Below are 23,096 nucleotides of genomic sequence, written 5' to 3'. Positions count from 1 at the left end.
ACCGACGTCCGCCCCCACGCCCCGGCCAGGAACGCCGAGCTCCGTCCGTAGCCAGGCTCAGCACGGGCCGGACGCGCTCCTGAACCGAAGCTCCTCTGCAACTTAATTATGGAAGCTCGTAACAGTTTGCGTAGGAGCAGAAGCGCTACAGAACGACGGAATCACAGAATCGGTCAGGTTGGAAGGGGCTACAGTGGGTCATCTGGTCCAACCTCCCTGCAGGGTCGTCCTAGAGCACATTGCACAGGATTGAGTCCAGATGGTTCTCAAATATCTCCAGTGAGGGGGACTCCATCACATGTCTGGGCAATCTGTTCCAGTGTGTGGTCAACCTGCATAGTAAAAGTTCTTCCTCGTATTCAGGTGGAACTTCCTGTGCATCAATTTCTGCCTATTGCCTCTTGTCCTAGCTGTTCGGACCACTGAAAATACCCTGGCTCCATCTTCTTGGCACCCCCCTTTAGATATTTATACACCTTAATGAGATTCCCTCTCAGTCATCTCAGGACTGAACAGGCCCAACTCCCTCAGCCTTTCCTTATAAGACAGATATTCCATTCCCCCAATCATTCTCATTGCCCTCCACTGGACACGCTCCAGCAGCTCTGTGTCTCTCTTGTACTGAGGTGCCCAGACCTGAATACAGCAAAATTTTCCCAATTTCGGGGAGGCCAGATGCCCTTCCCTCCAGCTGGGAGCCAGCCAGCAGGCTTTGAAGTCTTGGGCAGAAGGTCAGAGAGGGATGCCTTGAAAGCTGGTTCTGCCTACTCACCACCTCACCCACCCCTCCAGCTATCACAATGTCCCAAGGGACCTTCTGCTCACCCAAGTCATGTGTTTGGGCAATTACAGGCGAATGTCAGTAATTCACAAACTGGTAAGGAGGCAAGTTAGACTGGACCATCCATAGACACCAGTACAGGAGAAAGGAGTTTGAGTAGGGTGAACAAAATGATAAAAGCAGGATCAGAAGAAGAAGGAAAACCAGAAAGCAAGCGGCTCTTCCTCCTTGATCCCACAGGCACATCACTTTCAAAGGCCATTCCTCTGGCTATAAGGTATTCTCAGAATGCCCTAAATGAACTACACATTGAAGTATCACATGTTAGTGATGAATATATTCTTTTGAAGGTTTTTGCAGATAAATCTACTTACGCCTTTTTCACTAAATGATTAATATGGTAGTCATCGCTCCATGGCAATAGTCACACCATAGGTTCACGTAAAAACCCTTGGTGCTCTGCAGGAGATTGACTGACTGGATTTATTGTTCTGACACCTCTCTGATCTCAGCAAAGCTTTGTCAAAACGACAACATTAGTCTGAAGTCTGGTGTCATTACTGAATTAGAATGTAGTTACTAAAACATATAAAAATACACTGTGATTCCTCACACTACAATTTCATTTGCTCGTTTCCATATTCAGGATAGGCCTACTTCATGTGAATTTTCTTTTACTTGATATTGTGTAAAATTTTGATGTAGGAATGGAGGTATTTGTGTGAGTAACAATTAAGCTCATGTTAAATAAGTTCCATATATGTAAAAGTTTGCAGGACTGTCTTGGCTATGTTTGATCATTATGACTGAGAAACAAGATATTAACACGTTGCAGAAAAAGGCTGTCTTGGCACTGATCTGCCACCAATCTATTTCATGGGAGTTCTCCCTCTTTAACAGGAACTGAATGAGATGGTATCATGATCCTGCAAACCTGGATGCAGATAATGTGGATGTCAGTGGGGCTATTTCCTTAATTAACATTAACCTTTTTTAATCCAGACAGCCAACTCTGTATTCTTATGGATATTTTTTTCCTGTTGTGAAGAGAAATTCAAGAGGGATTCCGTCAGTTGCATTAAACAGAAAATGTGTCATGTCTATGAACTGCAGCTCCCCACAGACAAAGTTCAGTCACATCTAACACTGTACATATCATATGTTCAAGTACTCAACCCTTCATCTACCTGCCCTTACTACAAGTCCTGTGACTGAAGGCTGGGCGCTGTTTCATTATGTGCAACCAGCTTCAAAATCAAATGGCCTGACAAAAGAAAAAGAAGGAAAAAGGCCAGGTGCAGAGGGGACAGAAAAACACCTGGAGGCAAAGGGACAGAGGAGGCTTATGTAGATTCCATGACAGATTATATTGTTAAAGGGTTGGTAGAAGTGCTTCAGCCCTACTCTAAAAACCTATCTGGCAATAGACCCAGAGTCTATGTGGCTTTGAACCTGAAGCTGTGGTCAGGCAGGTCACTGACATCAGTCGTGGGAAGGTTGTGGGAAGAGCTGCATTGTAACTAGTCCTCATTTTTGAGTTTCCACACCCTGATTTAGTATTTCAATATCTCCAAATTATTTTCTGTCTCACTGGTGATGTTTCATAGCTCTTTGTATAAAGAAAACCTAATAGAGACAGTCAGATTTCTGGGCAAGACCCACTTCCCATAGCTGGCCTTGAAACCTCACAGCCCGTTTTGCACAGATGTGATCAGATGATGTGTGAGACAGATGGCCCTTCATTACAGACCTGGAAACTCTCCTCCTCTTTCCATCAGGAGTTTTCAGCAGATTAATTCCTCCCAGGGCTGTCCCAAGACACGATGCTGAAAACATGACTGGTAAAAAAAATCCTGCTGCAAACCTAAGTCCTAATTCCTTGTAAGGGATTTAACTTTGAAACGTTTCCCATGATCTTTTAGTACACTATTAATCTGTTCAAGCAAAACTTCAGAGTGGGTTGATAAGTCGAGAATAAAGGCAGGCATTTCAATAAAATTGTATATGGGTAGGTTTGGCATGATGTGGAATATAAGAGGGGGATTTCTACCTCTCCAGACAAAAAGTGTGCCTCCCTTATCTCCAGTGGGTTAGTGCAACCTGGAAGGCCTTCCGATGAGAAGACTGTCACACACTGTAAAGGTGGGAAAATAATCAGCTACAGAAAACACATGGAGACTTCCAACATAAATCCAACCATTACATTCAATACAAAGAGGGAGAACAGGGCAACACGAAGCAGTAAAAGAGGAAAAATTGCTGTTGTAGAATCAGGAACTCAGTTGCTAGTCACCATGACAGGCAGCATGGGATGACAGCAGGGGCTAGCATACACGTTCTGGTACTTAGATTGGTACAAGACAACAAGAGCAGCACTGGAAAATCCTGAGAAGGGGCCTGGCTGAGGGGCAGAAGGTCTGTCTTCGTGGAGCAGGCCTGGAGAAAGCAATGACAGACAACTGAGTGCACCTTGGTCTGACAGGGGCATCAAAATCCCATCCTCTTCTGAGGTTTCACTACTATGGCTTTCTTTAGTGTTTCTTATTAATCAAGTCATTATTTCTAAAATAATCTCTCTCGCCATTACTGCAAATACGTTACCACCCGCCATCAGTGCCTGGCTTAACACTTTGAGCCTGCACGTGCGCTGACATAGTCGGCATGGAAGGAAAGCGGGGCAGGCATGAGCAGTGCTGCCGGCACCATTTGGCCCTGGAGCAGGCAGGGCAGATGTGTGAGCTGAGCAGCACCAGGCACACACAAGTCCTGCCTGGGTCCCACAGTCTCTCACATGCTGACAGCATGTAGGGGTGATGCAGAAGAGTCCTGAGAGACCATTTTTGGGCTCTGTGCGAGGTGAGGCTGCAGGACGTGACCAAGAAGAGAAGGCTCAGGGGTGACCTTATCACCCTCTACGACTACCTGAAAGGTGGTTGTAGCCAGCTGAGGGTCGGCCTCTTCTCCCAGGCAACCAGCGACAGGACAAGACAACATGGGCCTCAAGATGCACCAGGGTAGGTTTAGGTTAGACATTAGGAAGAATTTCTTCACAGAAGGAGTTATTAGATATTGGAACGGGCTACCCAGGGGGATGAGGGAGTCACTGTCCCTCGAGGTGTTGAAGGAAAGACTAGATGTGGCACTTAGTGCCATGGTCTAGTTGCCATGGTGGTGTTAGGTCACAGGTTGGACTCGATGATCTCAGAGGTCTTTTCCAACCTAATTGATTCTGAGGAAGGCTGCCTGTAATAGAAACACCAGCTGTCGCCACGGTGCTGCTGCCTGGCACACCAGGCCACTCGCTCACCTACTCCGGCGCCCCGCACGCGTGAGGCAGCGCCTCCCGTGTGCACCGCTCCCACGGGAGCACAGCCGGGGCGGCCGCGGCGGCGCCCGGCAGGCCCCTGGAGCCCGCGGGTGAACCCCGCAGCGCCCGGCTCTGCCCGCCAGCGCTCGGTGCCAGCGGCGGGGCCGGGCTTGGGAGCGGCAGCGGGAGAGGGCCCGGGCGGGCGCGGAGGCCCCGGCGGCCCGTGACCGGGCGCGTCAGGTGACGCGGGTCACGCCGCCTCCCCGCCCGCCCCGCCGGCAGCTGCGCCGCGCTCCGCCAGCGCCGTGCGGGGGGAAGGTGGGGAGCGGCGGCGGCGGGCGCGGCGCCAGCGCGGGACCTGCGCCCCCCGCGCCCCGAGCCCGCCCGCAGGCAGAGGGGCCCGCGGAGCCCTGCTGGGAGCACGGCCGGCATGAGCCAGGTGCCGAGGAAGCTGCCGGAGGAGGAAGAGGGGGACGAGGAGGAAGAGGAGGAGGAGATCGTGGGCTTGGCGGGCTACGCCGACGGGGCCGAGTCCTTCTCGGACGGCGACGCGGAGAGCGGCGGCGATGAGGCGTGTGAGTGCCGCCCGCGGCGGCCGCAGCGGCCTCGGCACCGGGGGCGGCGGGGAAGAGCCGCCGCGGGGCTGCGGCTGCTCCCGGGGAGCCGGAGGGCAGCACCGGGCTCGGAGGGGCTGCGGGGTGGCGACCGGCAGCGAGTGGGGGTGTGGGGTGAGGCGGGGCCGGCGCTGAGGTGAGGCCGGAACGGTGGCCGGCGGGACGGGGTCACCGCCGGGAGGTGAGGTTTGTCTGCCCGCGGATGTGGGTCAGGGAGAAGGCGAGGCTCCCCGCGGGGTTTGGGACGCGGTGAGGGGAGCCAGGGATAGCGGTGTGGGGCAGACGAGGAGTGCGGAGGGAGGGCAGGCCCGGGGGTGGGCGGTGAGGGGCCGGGCGGAGCGGGGATGCTGCGGAGGTGACCATGGGAAGGGCCGGAACGGGGACGGGGTGCTCGTGGGGTGCTGCCGTGGGGTCAGGGAGAGCAGGGAGCTCTGAGCCGGGAGCAGGGCAAAGGCTGACAGGTAGCAGGAAGCGTTGGGAAAGAGGGAGGAGGCAAAAGGAGTGCAGGCAAAATGTGTGTGTGTAATCTCTCTTCAATATTCTCCATGTCTGGGGTGGGAGTTATTAGTTATTAGAGGCCACAGCCTGATGATGTGGCCTGAGTGTGCCAAGGAGGTGGGGGGTTGGGTGTCAGGCTATAAAAGGCAGCTGCCACACGCAGCTCTGTGTCTAAGGCTGCTCCGCAGCTGCGAGTGTCACTCCCACACTGGCAGGCTCTGCTAAATGTCTCCTGTCCGTCTGTCTGTGCATGTGGGGACCCACGTTACTCTCTGAGTATCTGTGTCAGTATGGATGGTGATGCTATGAAGGACAGGCTTACCAGGAAAAGTAGTCTCATTCAATAGAAAAAGGAAATGCCAGCTCAGCCTGTTGCGTTCATTCAGAGCCTGAATTCATTCTTCTGAGACATATTTCACAAAGGAGCTTGGAGAACTCTCAGTATCTCAGGATGAAAAAAGAATTGCTTTTTTATAAGAGCATAATAAAAGGCCACGTGTTTTAAGTCTACTTTGATATTAGCATGCAGAACCCTTCTCGTTAAAGGCTGAGTCCTACAGGCTGCCATGGGAGGTGCTGCATTGACTAATATAATTCTGGGGAGGGGAGGAAGGTCAGTGCTTTGAGTATAAGCCTTCATGGTTAAAAGCTGTGGGAATGCTAGAATGTAAGAACTGTAGCTGAGACTAAATAAAGTCTTACTTGAACCTGCTGAAGAACTGCCTTCATTTTGATGCAAAGAGAATATATTTTAATGTGTTTCTTTAGTGCTGAACTAACACAGTATTTTCTGTAAAGAAGTAATCCATATTCTGTCCTCAGAGGAATTTGGATATTTTTCAGTAGGAACTTTGTTAGACTTCAAAAAATTTCAATTGCGTCTTCATAGTAACACCAGAATATTGTATGTAATGGAAACAAATCTTTACATCCTGAATAGCAGGAGAAGACAGTCCATGTAGAGACATTTTTTACACAGGATTAAAACAAAGTCCATTTTAATAGTCCAGATCCCCTGGCTTTCTGTTTAATTTGGAATTCTCTGGAGAAAGAGGCCTAGAGCATCAGAAATGGAAGGGTTGGGATTTGGGTCTGTGTATAGTGTAACACTGGGCTGCAGGGCAAGGGGCTTTCCTTTTCCCAGTTTCTGTCCTCTCTCTGGAGTATCTGTACAGCAAGTAGTCCTAAATTCAGTGTGACAGCCTCTACTTTTCCACAAAGAAAGAATGGAAAGGGCAGTATAAGAAGAACAGCTTCAATGCATGGCTGTTGAAAGTGAAGCGAGAAGCCAGGCTTTAAAGTAAGATGATAATTTCTTCTTCTAAGCATGAGGAAGATTTCAAAACTTCACATTGGTCATCTCTCATCCCATACTGGATACTTGTCTCTAGCCTGAATGCTGAAACCATGGCTCTTGTCCTTCTCTTATTTTTACTTTACACACAGGGTCATATTCAGAGACCTTAAAGCACTAAAAGTTACATAAAGCCTAGTCATATTTTTTTATAGATGCAATTAAAAAGTATTTAGAAGCGGGAAACCCTCTGCAGAGCATCCAAGGAAGTAGCTTTAAGACATACCATTGCAGAGTGCAGCACTTGTGGCAGCATGGAACTAGGTCTTCTGGTTCTGAGTATTTTCTTTAGCCACAGGAATTTCCTTCCACCAGGCATTTCTGTGATGTTTATGAACCTACAGTAGCTGAACAGCTTTCTTCATTGCATATAAGCTTTTTCTACTAACTCTTTAGGCTCAGGCCATCTGTTAGCGTTGAAGGTGTTCATTGTATGTGTTTTGTAAGGCTGTTGTCTTGACAAAGCTCTAAAGTGCTCCAAATACTGTAGTCACAGTAGTACTGGAAATGCTACAGGATCAATGGCCTTGAAGGTGAGAGTGGAAAGTTTGGGACTGCTAATTCTTCTTTATAAAAAATGGTTAAAACTTAAAAATAATATAACTGCCTTGGTGGGCAGAAAAAATCATTATTAGCTGCAGTACTTCAAAACAAGACTTAGAGGCTTGTTACCTTATGGACATAACATAAGCTAAATAATTCCTTTTGGCTTGATGTCACTTGAACAGGTAAGCTGTGATGCTTTATTTGGATGTTTGAAAGCTGGTGAGATCTACAAATATACCTTTGAATGTGACATCCCATCACATATGCCTGCAAAGCACTGATAGTCACCAATTGCAATTGATCTGGAATTCAGGATGGGCTTCAAAAACTATTTTAGTTATGAATATATATCTCTAATAGCATAAAGGAGATGTTAAAAGTATGCATCTTGGTGAGACAGGTCAGGACTACTGAGGGCAGTTCTCAACTCCTCAGAACTGTGCTCTTCTGCATGTTGCAATGCCTGCAGAATGCACTCCATAAGCAAGGACACAACTGCAATGAACACAAGTTTTGTAAGGAATTGAATGCTTCTCTGTGGGGAAAGTGCTTTTGGGTTTGTTGAGTTTCATTTGTGAATACTTCAAAGGATACGGCCTCTAACCAACATGGCTTCTGTTTTTTATGGCTGCTTAGAAAAATTGAAATATGGAGGGCTGTTGATATGCATGTTGATATGAGATTGGCATTTTACAACACTTTTTGCAAAAGTGAATTAAGCAGGAAATGTGTTGTATCTCACAAGAGGGAAAATTATCTTTCGTGTTACAGAATAGAGAAGAGTTTAGTGTTTCTCTTGGGCATATTATGATCTCACTTAGTAACCTAGTCTGGGAAGTTGCAGTGATACATCTGCTGGCATTTCTATGGTAAATTAAAAAAGGAGTTGTCATGTACTCCTGCAGAGGAATGTGGGCAGGCAACGCATCGTCCAATTCCTTTACATATAAGGTAATCTCTTAACTCTCTCTGAGAGGGAAGTGCTATAGAAGCCTTGCTATCTAGTCAGGTTTGGATGATACTTTTACATTTCCCTGTCTCTGAACTGGCAGAATTTCAAAAGCTAAATAACAGTCTTACTAGCAGAAGAGCTGGTCTTCATTCTTCTCATAGGTATCTCTGTTAGCACTTGCAACTCTATTTTTTTTAGTATGGTTTTAATAGAAAGCAGTTTCTTTCCAGTAAGCATTAAAATCCATGAAAATATAACAGCCTGGAATAATTTAATACAACAATGTAAAACTCCAAGTTATGTAAAATATTTCTTTAGGTATATGTGAGTTTTTAGCCTGTTTCTGAAAGAAAAGGGAGTTTTGTATTTAGGTTTTGGTTGTCACATCAATGGTCAGAACCTTGGAAACTACTGTCCAACCAAATATGAATGGACAATGTCTCAAAAGATTATTAAATTCCCACAAATCTGATGAAAACCGGCATTCAGAAGAGAGGGGAAACCTAAATGAAGTGTCCTCAGAGGGATAGGCGAGCAGATTTGTGTGTTCTTCATGGCAGCAGCTGGCAAACCAGTGTACACGTGTACGTGGTTTAGCCAACCAGCATATGCTGAGCTCCAGATCAGCCACAGCATGTCATATCTGTTATTTGGAGGATATGTCATAAGACACACAGGAGGAAGTTGGTGTTATTGTGGTTGGAAGAGGAAGGGGACACAAAGTACAAATCCATAGTAAATTAGACTTTGTAAGTTCTGATGTGTACAGAACAAACAGGAGGTTTTTTAATTTTTTGAAACATGCAATAAAATCTCAACCAGAAGACTCTTCATTATATGCTTTTATAAAGTCCATGTAAAACATTATTTTCCCTTCTAATGGCCAAATTGCATGATGTGTGAATATATGCATGCTAATGAAATTGTCATTATGCATTTGGCAGCTGCGGAAAATTTGTGCATTAAAGGACAGAGTGGGATGGAGGAGACACCATTAAATATTGTACCTTTGGTTTGCTTTCTTGACACAACAACATAAAATATTGCTACATTGTCCTAGCGAAGATGTTTATTATTTCTCTGTAGGTGCAAAGTATTGTAGGCACATGTTGCTGGCAGCCACAGGAGACCATCACTGTTCAGGTTGATAGGAAGAGCAGAGCAGAGTTTTGACTGCAGTTTATTACTTCGTAAATTTCTTGTCTGTGGATCAGCAGAAGTTGGCCATTGCTATGTTTGGAGGATGAGATTCTTACGGAGTTACTTGTCGCTGTTCTGCTTGAAGGAGTTTCACCTGTGCACTGCTCCCACCTGGCAGTGTTTCATATGTGATAATTGACAAGACCACAGTAAGTGGAAATACCTGCCAAGGCATTCCTAACGTCCTAAAATGAAAAAGACAGGATCCCACCCATAATGAGCTGAAAACTCCTGTCTGTCACTGGTGAGACTGGCACAACCACTCACAAGCCAGTAGATGGTGCCAGGGGATGTTTTATGCTAACACCTTCAGTTTGAGAAGCCTTAATTCTCTGTAACTCAAGCTCAGGAGGCACAAACAAACCCGGGCAAGGTTCTGTGCTGTCCTGGCAGGTATATTCTGCTCTTGTGTTTCTGAAAGTTGTCAGTGAGGCTTGAGGGACACAAGAAGATGGATGTGGTCACCACCCCTGGGTGCAAAACATGCTCCTAGGCAAAAGATTCCTTCAAGCTTTCCATGTTTTTTGGCCCATAAGGCTATGTAATAAATCGACAGGTTCAAACTGTTGTTGCTGAGGTTTCTTGTTTCGGATTTTCATACTTTGGGAGTAAAGCTGATCACTTAACGTATGCAGGCCATATGCAGAAATGATGCATGTGAATAAATGTGTGCCAATTTTCTGCAATTCCAAAATTTATCCCAGCAGAAAAAGAGAAAGAAAGGCAATTAAGTTGTGCTCTGAAGTATGTTGAATAGTCTGTAGTGCGGTGGGTGGGAGGTCTGCCTGACTGCTAATATGTTTAGCTTATTGTGTGATCAGTATTTTAAACCTGACCACTGTGTACTCTGAGCCATACTCTGTGGATTTATCATTGACAACTCAGTTTTTTGCGTTGCTTGTGTTTGACAGTGTGGACAAAATATCACAGAGGCGTTTGAAACCCTTTTATATCTAAGGACGGTGCTGTTTTCACCTCAGCACCAAAGGACGTTTCAAAGTTACAGACCAACTAAATGCAGCAACTGAGACTACTGTAGCTGTTTTGGTTAGAGATACCTGAAGCTAAAGTTGGTGTAGCTGCAGGTATGGATAGCTTTACATTCATGTCCTTACAGATATAACAGTATAGTTTACTCCTGTAACTACCTTTATGTAAGTTATCAGCACCAGAAAAAGTAGTACCAGTTTCAAACTGTTGTAGGTACCACAATGAAATCACTGTGTTCTCAGGCCTTTGTTTTGCAAATAGGCAGATGATGTGCTCTAATCTTATTTATTGGATAACAAACCTTTACAGATTGTAACACAAATTTTTCAACAGCAGGTGAAATTCTAAGCACGTTAGAAGAGAACTCCTCATGAGCTCAGTACTGTGTTGTAAGTTCCAACATAGAAGAATTGTGTGCCTGCTGAGTTGTCATCTTCCTGTAACTCCTTGGATGTGTGATTTCATTTATTTATTTATTTATTGGTTGATTGATTTTAGAGGAAGGAAGCCCTCAGGTAGCCTTAGGAAGATTACACAGAGGTACTTAATCGTATGCCTTTCTTCCAGCAGTGTTGTGTGACTATCAGTTGACAAGGGTATTTGTTATCAGATGATACTATTTTAAAGAAGAATATGCATGGGATAGTGTTAATTAGAGTAAATTCAGGTATTTTAGGATATCTCTGTGTGAAAACACATTTTTCACATACAAATGGAGTAACCTCTGTCTTAAAGGTGAGAAGTAGATTTTCTGATAGTATAGCCTGAAGGGCAAATAATTCAAGTTGAAACGCCTGCAGCACTACTCTCTAAGCTTAAAAATTGGTAACATTTGCATAAATCCAAGTGAAAATATCATGGAAGTAAATGTCAAATGCATGTTTTCTGGCAGTTACTAGTTACATTGCCGTAGTATAATACTTTTCTTCTTGTGTGATTTTATTCAGTTTTGGATTTCAATGATCCCTTCAGTACTGAAGTTAAGCCAAGAATCCTGCTCATGGGATTGAGAAGAAGCGGGAAGTCTTCCATTCAGAAAGTTGTCTTTCACAAAATGTCGCCGAATGAGACTCTCTTCTTGGAGAGCACAAACAAGATCTGCAGAGAGGATGTTTCCAACAGCTCCTTTGTCAACTTTCAGATATGGGATTTTCCTGGGCAAATTGACTTCTTTGACCCTACGTTTGATTATGAGATGATTTTCAGAGGCACTGGAGCACTAATATTTGTTATTGATTCTCAGGTAAAAAAGAAAGGGGGGGCTTTAAGCTACTTTTCTCTTTTCTTCCTTTAGCAATAGACAAATGGGTTGGAAAGCATAGATTTTTTCAAAGCAAATAAATAATCTGCATCACAAACACATATTAAAAGAAGTCATTAAAACTTGAAGAGTCACTTGGCTATTTTTAATCTCTCTCTGCAGTATGTTCAGAAATTAACTAATTTGCTCTAACATCTCAAGGTTCTTATTTAGATTCTTAAGTGCTGACAGCATAAGATTGGTGCACATGCTAGATGTAGGCACAGGCTTCTACTTATAAAAAATAAAAGAATTAGGCTTTTGTTAAACTGTAGTATTATCTAAAAGTAAGTATCATAAAATGTATTATATCTATTTTAAGATCTTTCCTAAGCTGTAGCTCTTGTTTTTCCTTCATTAGGATGATTATATGGAAGCATTAGCTCGGCTGCATCTTACTGTGACCAGAGCTTATAAAGTGAATCCAGATATCAACTTTGAAATCTTTATCCATAAAGTAGATGGTTTATCTGATGATCACAAGATTGAAACACAGAGAGATATTCACCAGAGGGCAAATGATGACCTTGCAGATGCTGGATTGGAGAAGATTCACCTCAGGTGAGAAAACTTGCTGTGCTGAGAATCCTAAAGAGGAGAGCAGCTTATTTGACAAGTTACCATTTTCTGTTCTCTTGAACTAGCAAGCCTTTGATATATGAAGGAAAGGGATAATCAGAGATACTTTAGCTCAGGTCGAATGCAGTGTCTTATTTCTAATTGCTGTCTTGGAAGGAAAGATGGAGAGATGTGCTTAAAAGCAAATGACAAGTATGCTGGAGTCCTAGCAGTTTCTGCTGCAGCTGCTGTCTTGAAATAAGTTACTTGGACAGTGGTAGCAATCAGTAGAGTTCCAACCAATAGAGTGTATAGGCCACTACATCATTTATGCCTTCTTTGAAACCTCTCTGCCTTCCCAAACACTAATCCTCACTGCTGCAGCCTGCTTGGAGCCACTTGGGAAGACAGGTCCTGTATCTTTGCCTTATGTCTGCTGATAAAGAGATTATTGTAGCAGAAAAATAGTGGACTTCTGCAGACTGGGAACTAGAGGACATCAAGTTGTCATGGCTTCCTTAGCACTTTAGGGCCAAGTACAAACATATTAAAAAGAGAGACCTGCTCCATGAAAATGCTAGCTCTTTAGAGCTCTTAACTACTTGACTGCATCACTGCATTGATAAATGGGTTCACAACTTTCAAAAAGTAGATCACAACACACATACTCAATAATACTCTTCTACTTCAATTGGAAAAGTATTTTTTGTAAGAATATCAAGGTGGGACTTGCATCATGAAATTCTACATTCAGGTCTAGTTTTTCAGAGTCTAGGGTTTGGGGTTTTTTTCTGGTATAGAGATGGGAAGTCCTGTGCTTCAATTGTAACGTGACATTTGGTCACAGGGAGTAATTGCATAAGTGTAGGCACTTACTGTTTGACAGTATTTCATTTCACTCATATTATGAAAGGTACATCATGTTCACAGTATGTGGCTAAAAGGAAAATGTGGTGACATTTTTTTCCAGCTTTTATCTGACAAGCATATATGATCATTCTATATTTGAAGCATTTAGCAAAGTGGTACAGAAACTGATTCCACAGCTCCCAACACTGGAAAACCTGCTTAACATCTTTATTTCAGTAAGTACTTATTATATACTTTGTCTGTAGATCTGGCTATGTCCAACATGCATGTTCAGATACTCTTTTCACTGCCTTCTGAGAGATCATGAGCAATGTGAACTCCCAGAGAAATTATCAGAACTTAGTTAAAATGCACGTACATGCAGCTTGGCCTCACCTCCCTGTCTATTAAACAATGTTGCTGAGCTGCTGCGATATAGTATTTCCTGAATCACATAAAATGGGTACACAGCCATCACTTTTCTGCTCATACATTAATCTGAATATTGCAAAGGTCTGTGCTGCATGCATTTGTTTAAGTTGTACTTAAAATTTGTATGGATAAATTCTTACAGGAACATAATCTAGTCTGACCTCACATGTAGAACTGTCTACAGTGCTTCCTAGAATTAATTCTACTTTGTAGAAGAAGAAAAGTTTCTCATGTCTTGAAATTTTTAGAGCCCACCACAACTTTCACTGCATAGTTACTCTGAAGGCCAGTTAGGGAGCTTTGGATATTTAGTGGCTTGTTACCACTGCGGAGGCAATGGCTTGCTCCGCTCTTCCTGTATGTCTGATCCTTCCTTTCCTTTGTACTGGTTCTGACACTCACCTACTCCATCATGGAGTCACTATGACACACACTAATGCACTGTTTAATTTAGTTAAAAGCAGATCATGGAGGAGTCAAACATGCTCTTGTTTTGGCACAAGGTACAAGATGGGAACATGTAGCAATGAGCAACGGGGAACACAGTGAGTAGGTTGTGAAAAGGGAAAACTCCTTGTTTCAGTGGCCATTAAATCAGATCACAGTGGCTCCTAAAACTGCACCCTTTCTCACAGTATTCTAATTTTTTGCCTTGCATCTAGCATTAATTTCTCAAGCTGCAATTTCCAAGCAAGGTATTTTATTGTGTCTTTTTGTGATTTTGACATAATGAAATTATTTAATGTCATTCAACAGCCTGTAAGATAAAATTAGACTTCACAGTTTCTCAGTGTAGAGTGTGAAAATGGAGAGAGAAAAAAGTTGGATGTGAAAGGCAGAACTAGGATTAGAGAAAGGTCTTTCCAAAACTTATTCTCTTATTACTAAGCAACAAATTATGCTGTTTCATAATAAATGGTTTGTTACAAAGATCTATTTCTACTAAAATAGCTGGACTGTATACTAGTTATCGTCCAGTCTCAAACTCCACTTAGGACAGAAAAGTAATGAAAGAATGATGACAAGTTTTGGGGAAATTAGATACTGAATATGCTACAGTCTTAATGAGAAAGCTGTCCGAGTGATGGTACTCCTTGTGCCAGAATCACCTCAGTCACTCATATTGTGAGTCAGATCTCTGTATGAGGTCTCCTCACTGTTTGGAGTTGGTGAAGAATTTTTATGAAATCACTACATGAATTGATCACAAGCTGCTTCATGAATGACATGACAGTTGCACATGTGTCTGGAACACCCACTCCAATCATATCTAGAATATCAGGTATAATTTGTAAGGAAGAACAACTATTTCGAATTAACGGGAAGTCAAAAAAGTGAGAGAAGTGTGCTTATTTCCCCTGTTTGGTAGGGGAAAGAATCTCAGACTGTTCCTTGGCTCCAGTTTGTGAGTAACCTGGAGCTGGGTGTAGCTGCATCACTGTCCTCATGCTTCCTGTCTGTTTTTACAAGCATCTTCTGTCTGTGGACAGAGAGACTTGGAATGACTATTTGCAACCACAGGAAGACTAAACATCCTTCTCCAGCCTAGAATTAGTTAGCGGGTGCCTCTTTACCTTAGCAACTTATTCACAACAGATCTTGACATGGATTTTGGTCATGCCTTACCTCAGAAGCCAGTGTGGTGGATATCAAAGTGTGGGTGTATTCATGTTCTACTTTCAGTTTTGCAGCAGTATTCATGAGGATGTGCTTTCCTTTATGCCATGGGGACTTCCAACACAAAAAGCTGATGATTACAGAAATAGATCTGTGATCACTCTTAAGTTCACTGCAGGCTTTTGCCTAAATTTATACTACCACAGTGTGTGAGCTTGTATGTTTGAGGAACCATCAGTGTGATAATAGTGCTTCTACATTCTTTAATGTAGCTGCTTTTAAGTCATAAAATAACAATTGGTCTGTACATTCATGTAAATCCTACCTAACATACTTATCAGCTTCATATTGAAGGATGCCTGTTTCTTAATTACCACAGCCTTACCAAGCAATCAAGTTGTGTGACAATGTGAATGTGGATTTTTGTTTTAGGATTGTTTGGTTTGTTTTGAGGGCTATTAAAAAGCATGTTTTCAAAACAAACAATTAATTATTATGGTAAAACCAAAACTATGTACAGTTCTGTTCATTTAATGATTTAAATTTTGTAATCAGTAAATTGAAATGTAGTACTTAAAATTAATTCATGAAATCTGTTTGCTGTAAGGCCTGTTTAAATAACTGTCCAGAATTCATTCCTAACTGTATGTGACTGGAGATATTCTCTTAAGTTCTTTCAAGAATTGGTTTTTAGGACCAAATCTTGGCTTACTCTTCATACTTTCAAGAAAGAAAACGATAGGCCTGTTTACTTAACCTAGGAATTGGAGAAATACAACCAGTTTTACTGAACCCACTCTATTTAAAGAATAGAAACTGCCTTCTACATCATCACACCCAGTATAGTTGAGAAACATGTTTGAATTTCAACTGTCTTATGGTTTTTACTTATCCAAAATAAAATCTCCTATATTCATTACAGATTTTTCACAATGACTCTCTTGGTTCAGATTAACCATGGAATACTCTTACATCGATTCAGAGTGCTTGATAGAGCTTCTAGCACATTGCATCTTCTCTGTAAACTGTAGGGTTATGCCAGAGAGAAGCAGTGCTTATTCTGACATTGCTCTCATTGACATCAATGTCAGCCTTTCATTGAGCTGCATAAGGCCACTGTTGGCCTTTTTTTCTCTAATACAGAACCCACCTGCTCTATCTTATCTACATTTTCCCTGACTGAGCATTAATGATGTAATGTGTCTTTGAATAGTACTTTTTCCCACCTTTTCCTGATTTTATATAACATGTAATTATTGTTTCTACAATTTCGGTCTTTTTCCTCTAGTTTTTCCTTGAGAATTTCTACGTATTTCAGGAAATACGGAAAGCAGAGTCATCACTTTAGTCTCTTAACTATGTGTTAAACAGTTGACTTAGAAAAGAAAGAAGATAAAGGAAAAGTTCTGTAACTACAAAGGAAGCTGAAACTATTAAAACTCGTTAGGGATTTTCAGTGTGGTTTTTGTTAGTTACAAAACTGCTCTGGCAGCAGTCCCAAACCATGTTAAAAAGAGAAGCCCATATATGGAGACAGTTTGGTTTGATGGAGAAACTTGCTGTATAGGTGGATTCCAAAGCATATCTTATAGTTTGAGCTTTAGCACTGCTGGGAAATTGCCCTTTTTTCATGCTGGGACAGCTGCCCAGGTGTAATCCCTTGATATCAGCAAGCAAGGCTACTGTTTTCAGTTAAGCAGTACACATTTTTTTTTCCAGGAAGCAGAGGCTTATGGCAGTTGACCTTATCTGCACAAAGAGTATGAGCTAGCATTCCTGCTAGCCTCTCAGGGCTGTGAATATGATACATCTCCAGTATGGAGAGAGTCTTAATCAGCTTGGCAGGATGTCAGGAACATAGCTGTCATCACTTTAGCAAGCCTTAGCATTATAAATATGGCTTTAACCACCAATGCTACATGAAAGGTGAATGCACCATCAAACTGGTCTTTGTGCTGTGATCCTAAAAGATGTTCTACAGACAGTAGAACAGCTACGGACCCCAATGAGAAAATTTTTTAATTTCCTTGAGAAACTTGTTCCTGAACTTTACTGCCTTCTTTGTGCATCACCTTTTTCTTTCCTTTGTTTCTACCTTCTTACATGTCCAGCTAGAAGAACTTTAAATCGTGGCTCTCTTTTTATGTCCATTGCTGCAATCAAAAATCCAAAAGCTTGAAATTGGAAGACTTTTTTCCCCTACCCCTGCATTTTCCAGTGAAAATAAATGTAATCTCTCCAGGTGTGTTCCTGAGAGGGGAACTTTGGGAGTGTAACTAGGCATTGTCTGCTCAGAGGCAGAAATTTTTGGAAGGTCAGTGAGCATTATGGTTTGCTACAAATATGACAGTGCTGTATGTACAGTTCTTTCAAAATGAGCTTGATTGCAGTTTAACTTCTACTTCTTTAGCCTAGCTTTTTGTATAATAGGCAAGGGAACAAAAAAGCTTGGTGTTAATTTGAAAACTTGGCTCCCACTTTATTTTTCTTTTTTCTTCTCTTAAATAGAATTCTGGGATTGAAAAAGCATTTTTATTTGATGTAGTCAGTAAGATCTACATTGCAACGGACAGTACTCCAGTGGATATGCAAACTTATGAGCTCTGCTGTGATATGATAGATGTTGTGATTGACATTTCTTGTATATATGGGTAAGTAAATTGTGAATGTTTTCCATAAAACTGTGTACCTAGAACCTGAATATCCTCAAAATTAGAGTAATGTGGGCATAAACAACAATGTGCAATTTGTCAGGACAGGGGAAAAGCAGAAAACAAACGACAGGCTTCTGAGGTACAGATCCCTTCCCAGCAACAAGCACAGCTCCCTTCTCAGCCTTTTTTATGAACATCATCTTCTTTCTATTCTAATTGTACTTGGAGGAAAGAGTTGGAAGAAACCAACTTAAAATGAAAGGAAAGATTATCTTTTTGTTCTGCGGGGACAAAGTCAACAGAAGGATGCATCCTGTTTTAAAATATATGGGGCCATATTTATTTTTGTTTAATAGCTAGTGGCCTCTAATGGCCTCAGAGAGTTGCTTCACTCTTGCTTCAGTTCTCTATTTGTCCTCTTTTCCCTACGTGACTTTTCTGGGTTTTTTTTTCAATTTCTCCTTCTAATACATGAGCAACTGGAGATCTCCTGGGGTGTCATGTACATTTTCTTGCAAGTTATGTTTTCAGTGGCTTGGCTCTTGGCCAAATGTAATGCCAGCCATTCCAGGGAAAGGCAGGGGCACATTAAGAATTAGTGCATCAAGTTGCATACACTTGGAGGTCCAAGCACAGCATGGTTAGAGTGTGGTAGGCTTTGGTAGCTTTGCATTTGTATCCATTGATAGACTTCCTGCACTCTTGGAGAAAGTACCAGGGAGAGTCATGGTGCAGATGTGCAATAAGCTTTAGAACTTCAAAAGAACAACAAATTGTTGAATACCTTTCTAAAATGTCTGATTGTGCATTCTACCGTGTTTCAGAATTTGTAGTAGTCACTTCAGTAACTGTATAGGAACTTGTTTTGCAGAGATATAAAATAAAGGATGCTGATTTTTGTACCAAGAAAGATGCTGCTGTGTAGTTCAAAAGACTGTGCATTTAATAATTATCTGTACAACACCACTTGCGGACCTCTTTATTCACAGTATGTCATGCCACCACTGTCTTTGTGTAGCCATTTAGCATTTATCACCAGAAATCTGCTTTGCCGTTTTTTTAGCTACAGACTAAAGACATGATATTACAATTCATTTCTTGTCCTCTATTCCTGGAGCATCTGTGGAACTTGTAATTTTAATATATTATTGAGAGTAATTGTTCGGTGAGGTTGGTAATAACTATCCATTTAACAATATCTGTGTGTGCATTCAGGAATGAGGATAAAATTACAAGGCACAAAAACTAATACAGTGATCATTATGACACATCATCTGTGAAGGGGAAATCTCTTTTCATGATATGATGTTGCAAAAGTCAGCATCTCATGAGCAAAGTCTCATAATGTCATAAACTATCAATCAGTTGCCACTGCTCAAGCAAGGTTTCTCAATACAGTACACTATTTCACGTGTTTTAGATAAGTCACAATATAGTGCATTGATTAAAAAAACCCCACCAGCATTATGGCAAATGGTTGGTAACTAACAGAGTTAAAAATAAGGCTCCGGTTCAGGCACTTGGCAATCAAACAATCTGATTCTAACTGCAGGTCTAAGATTTGGTGTGTGATTGGGTAAACGATTTAATCTCTTTGTCTTCTTAGTTTACGAAGTGTGTAGTTTGAAGAAGAGTCTCCCTGAAAGGTTAAAATGAAAATTTCATAAATTTTAAGATTATTTGGTGAAAGAACTAATGTAGGACTACTTTTGTTGGCTCATCTGGTGGCTTATCTTTTTATGTTTAATTGTTTGAATATTGCTCTTTAGGCTTAAAGATGATGGCACTGGAACTCCTTATGACAAAGAGTCAATGGCAATCATAAAACTGAACAATACAACTGTCCTTTATTTAAAAGAGGTGACAAAATTCCTCGCTCTTGTTTGTTTTGTCAGAGAAGAAAGCTTTGAGAGAAAAGGTATTTTTCCCTTTTCTAGTAATGTATTGCTTTTCCCTTCTATTAGCAAGTTAATGAATAACTGTGGTTGTTATTAGCTGATAACACTCTCTACCTGTATCATAAATATTAAAGGTAAGTACAGCCTGATAAAGTTTACCTAACATGTTTAAAAGCATGAAGTATTTGTGCTGACATTAAGATAGGATGAAATCATAAATGTATTTGACTGATTTCTGATATGAAATCATTTGAAAATTTACATCCAGTGCAATAAAACTGCAACATCCATCTGCAACAGCAGAATGTTTCAGTTTCTCTTGGCTGACATTGATTTTTACCTGTTGACACCAGCGTACACATTTAGAACAGCTTGTGTGCCATAACCACGGGAAAATTATTGAAACTGGCTGATAGAAAGAAACATGTTCTTGCTTTGCTTATATCTGAAAGGAGGCTTTTGGAAAGTCGCATGTTTTGACCTAGGCAGCTTTCATATTTTGCAGTTAAAGTGTTTAAAATTCCTTGGTTATCTTTCTGACAAGGGACAGGGTGAATACTGAAAGCTTAGTTAATGATCTGTCTGCTCACTGGCATGATGTTCACTGAGTTAATGGTCTTAGTGAAATGTCCTGAGATCAGAACTCATCAGAAGAACAAGCTGTGATCTGGGCTTGTGTTCCCCATCTTGTGATATTAATTCACTAGTCAGTGTTGGTGTGTTTGTAAATACAGCACTCATACCGTGTCTGCTGGGCTGCTTGACAGGCCATTGAGCTTTTTATAAAACTTCAGCTCATCAAATGTCTCTTTCATACCCTTACGTCCTTTATTACAAATGAATGTGGGATGTGGTCACTTCCTTTCTCTACTGTAAGCATAAGATGTGTTACTTCCACATACCTACTAACAACTCTGCGAAAAGACACCACGTTCAATAAACACCCATTAGGGGTTGTCCAAAACTGCATTAGGTTGTTGTGTCTACATAGATGGGACACTTTATAGCTTGCACTCTGTAACAGTACAGTTCTATTATAACTTTTCACTCCTGTTGACTTCCACATAATACTTGGTCTGGGAGAGGGAAAATAATTCCTGGGAAGAAAAATCACAAAGTGTAATACAGTGGATTTTAACCACTTACAATACCTGTAATATCCTGTTAGGGAAATTGAAGTGAGAAACACTGCAGTATTTGAGTTAAGAAAGCTTATGGCATTAACATTGAATGAGGTTATTGTGGTATTACACAATTGTAGCACTCAGTAAGTCTTTCGATTGACTACCAATATTGCTTTACAGCTTTTCTGTGGGATCACATTAAGCCCACTCACATGCTAATGTTATCTTACTGTTACATATGTATGTAATCTAACAGCATGTCTATTGTGTTACTTTCAATTACAAAGTAAGATGAAGTATAGATGGCTGAGATTTGGTAATATTTCTATCAAGCATCCATTTCAAAGCTGATGTATTGTCAAAAAAATGAAAATTCTTTGATTACTAGATGCTACTTATTTTTATCACAGTTATTCTGTAAAGCAGATTTCCAACATGGCACCATATTTTATGAAAGATTTCAGTTTTTCTTCTAGTGTATTGAGCACTTCTTCAAAGCCCTTTATAAGTTAAAGCTTAATATCTTCCAATGAATTTCTTTTTGTTTTCTCTTAAAATTAATAAGTATATTTAATATTGGACATAGTATCAAGCTATAATGCTGACTGAGTTATTTGTATTTATCAAATGTGCTTTTGCTTAGTGCATTAAAAAATACCTGGACAGTTCACTGAATATGACCTCCAGAGAGAGTATAGTATTTCACTAAATGTAGAATATGAGCAATTTTTTCATTACCTAATTTGTATGAATGTCTTTATTAATATGTAAAACATTTCTGTCTCTGTAGGATTAATAGACTACAATTTCCATTGTTTTCGAAAAGCCATACAAGAAGTATTTGAAGTAAGAATGAAAGTAGTAAGATCTCGAAAACATCAAAGCCACATGCAGAAAAATAAAAGACCCACTCCCAATGGGACACCAAGAATGCCACTGTAACCGCGGTTTTCTGGCAATGTGGCAAGCGAAGTTTTTATGAAGTTGATGTGACTTCTGCATCTCATTGCACTGAGTGAAGAGGAAAACAAACGGGACTGATGTATTATATGACTTTTCCCTCAACGTTCAGAAAGCACTGTTTAAATATTTTTATCCAATCAGTTTTTTTCATATAGTGAGCACTTTGAGCAAAACGTTGTGTATATAAACATTGAGGTGAACACTTGTAAGAATTTTCTTAATATATGCTGTAAACCTTTTTCATGCCATATTAAGAAAAAACAGCTGTGACAGAAATACTGGGTACATAATTTGCACTTTTTCATGTTTTCCTTGTGGAGTTGGACTTTGATAAACTTAGTTTTTATGGTGATTTTGATGCATGGTGTCAGGTAAAATGTATGCTGTAGTTTATTTACCTGCTACAATCAAATTGGTTAGTAAACAATTAAGAAAACTTGGTACAATGCCTTTTAAAATTTGTGACAGCTAATACCTAACATTCATACAGATCTAATTTCGTATATTTTTCAATTTGTAAACTGAAGAATAATTTTGAAGTATTACAGCAATAAGCACCTTACCAGGGATCATAACTGGTAGGTAAATACTAGCTTTTATAAAACAGGCTTTTGGCCAAATTTCATCTGGAGTTCTCCATAACACTGGTCATGCCCTCTCTTGGGTCTATTTTTATTATTTACCTCAGCATATGCCACTAAAATACCTTTCTATAAAGACAATTGTTTTGTAAAATGGCTCTATGTTGCACTGGTATTTTTATAAGGCTTCAGAGAAGTGTGTTGTATTTGTAAGTTGAAGTTACATTGCTAAGTTTGTCTTGAGAGCCTACACATGTACAGTTGGCACAGTGAAGACTCTGTATGTATTTCCACCCTGACGTTCTGATGTACTGATAAGAAGTCATAAAGATGTGAGCACTGGGTTCTGATTCCCTCTAACAGGGGTCCACCTGTGACTGAAATCAAGAAGAGACCATTAAAATGAGGACTGGACAATCTATCTGCTGTAGTAATCAGCATACATCACTACTTTTTATTTTAATATTGAATATGGACAGATTTACCACAGGATTGGCCAGGACAGCAGAGCACTCTCAAACATAAAAAGAAGTAACACTTGCTTTCCAAGTTCTTTATCCAGTGTTTTTGTTTAATTAGTGATACAAAATTATAGTTCCTAGTCAGAAGAGCAACTCTTTTCTTTTACCAGTCCCGCTACAAACCAATTGCATGCACAGTCATGTTGTTGGCGGCTCTTGGGAGTGGGAAGAACTTGACCTGGATGGAGCAGCTTTCTGTACGCCAGAAACCGGTTACGTGAGATGTACCTTTTTCATAGCTAATCTGCCACCAGCTGAGGTAGCTCTGGAGATGGGGGAAGGTTGAATTTGAAAGTTTTTGTCTTAGCCAAGGTGAGGCATAATGCTGCGTGTCTTTTAGTGAGTTATGAGCCCCCA

At 41.2% G+C, this 23,096-nt stretch overlaps 1 protein-coding gene across 2 annotated transcripts; it reads left to right on the top strand.

The window, feature by feature from the left end:
• Positions 1 to 4,383: 4,383 nt before the first annotated feature.
• RRAGD (Ras related GTP binding D) lies at positions 4,384 to 22,639 on the top strand. 2 transcript variants are annotated; one of them, XM_051777762.1, is made up of 7 exons: positions 4,384 to 4,663; positions 11,190 to 11,485; positions 11,904 to 12,103; positions 13,071 to 13,185; positions 17,507 to 17,649; positions 19,422 to 19,570; positions 21,465 to 22,639. In XM_051777762.1, exons 1-7 carry the CDS (start codon positions 4,519 to 4,521, stop codon positions 21,614 to 21,616), a joined length of 1,200 nt encoding a protein of 399 aa, XP_051633722.1. In that variant the 5' UTR covers positions 4,384 to 4,518; the 3' UTR covers positions 21,617 to 22,639. The 2 variants fall into 2 exon arrangements, with proteins under 2 accessions (XP_051633722.1, XP_051633723.1); XM_051777763.1 differs by lacking the exon at positions 4,384 to 4,663 and adding an exon at positions 10,319 to 10,337.
• Positions 22,640 to 23,096: the final 457 nt, after the last annotated feature.

This window comes from Manacus candei, unplaced genomic scaffold (assembly GCF_025592945.1).
Source record: "Manacus candei isolate 608988 ecotype Guabito, Panama unplaced genomic scaffold, ASM2559294v1 h1tg000011l, whole genome shotgun sequence".
NCBI classification, from domain to species: domain Eukaryota; kingdom Metazoa; phylum Chordata; class Aves; order Passeriformes; family Pipridae; genus Manacus; species Manacus candei.
The sequence above is the reverse complement of the archived record's forward strand: the minus strand, read 5'-3'. Positions and strand labels throughout refer to the sequence as shown.

Coding starts and splice junctions, on each gene's coding strand:
- RRAGD (XM_051777762.1), top strand. CDS start 4,519: ATGAGCCAGGTGCCGAGGAAGCTGCCGGAGGAGGAAGAGGGGGACGAG. Junction 4,664..11,189: donor GAGCGGCGGCGATGAGGCGT/GTGAGTGCCGCC, acceptor GATTTTATTCAG/TTTTGGATTTCAATGATCCC. Junction 13,186..17,506: donor TGCTTAACATCTTTATTTCA/GTAAGTACTTAT, acceptor TCTCTTAAATAG/AATTCTGGGATTGAAAAAGC.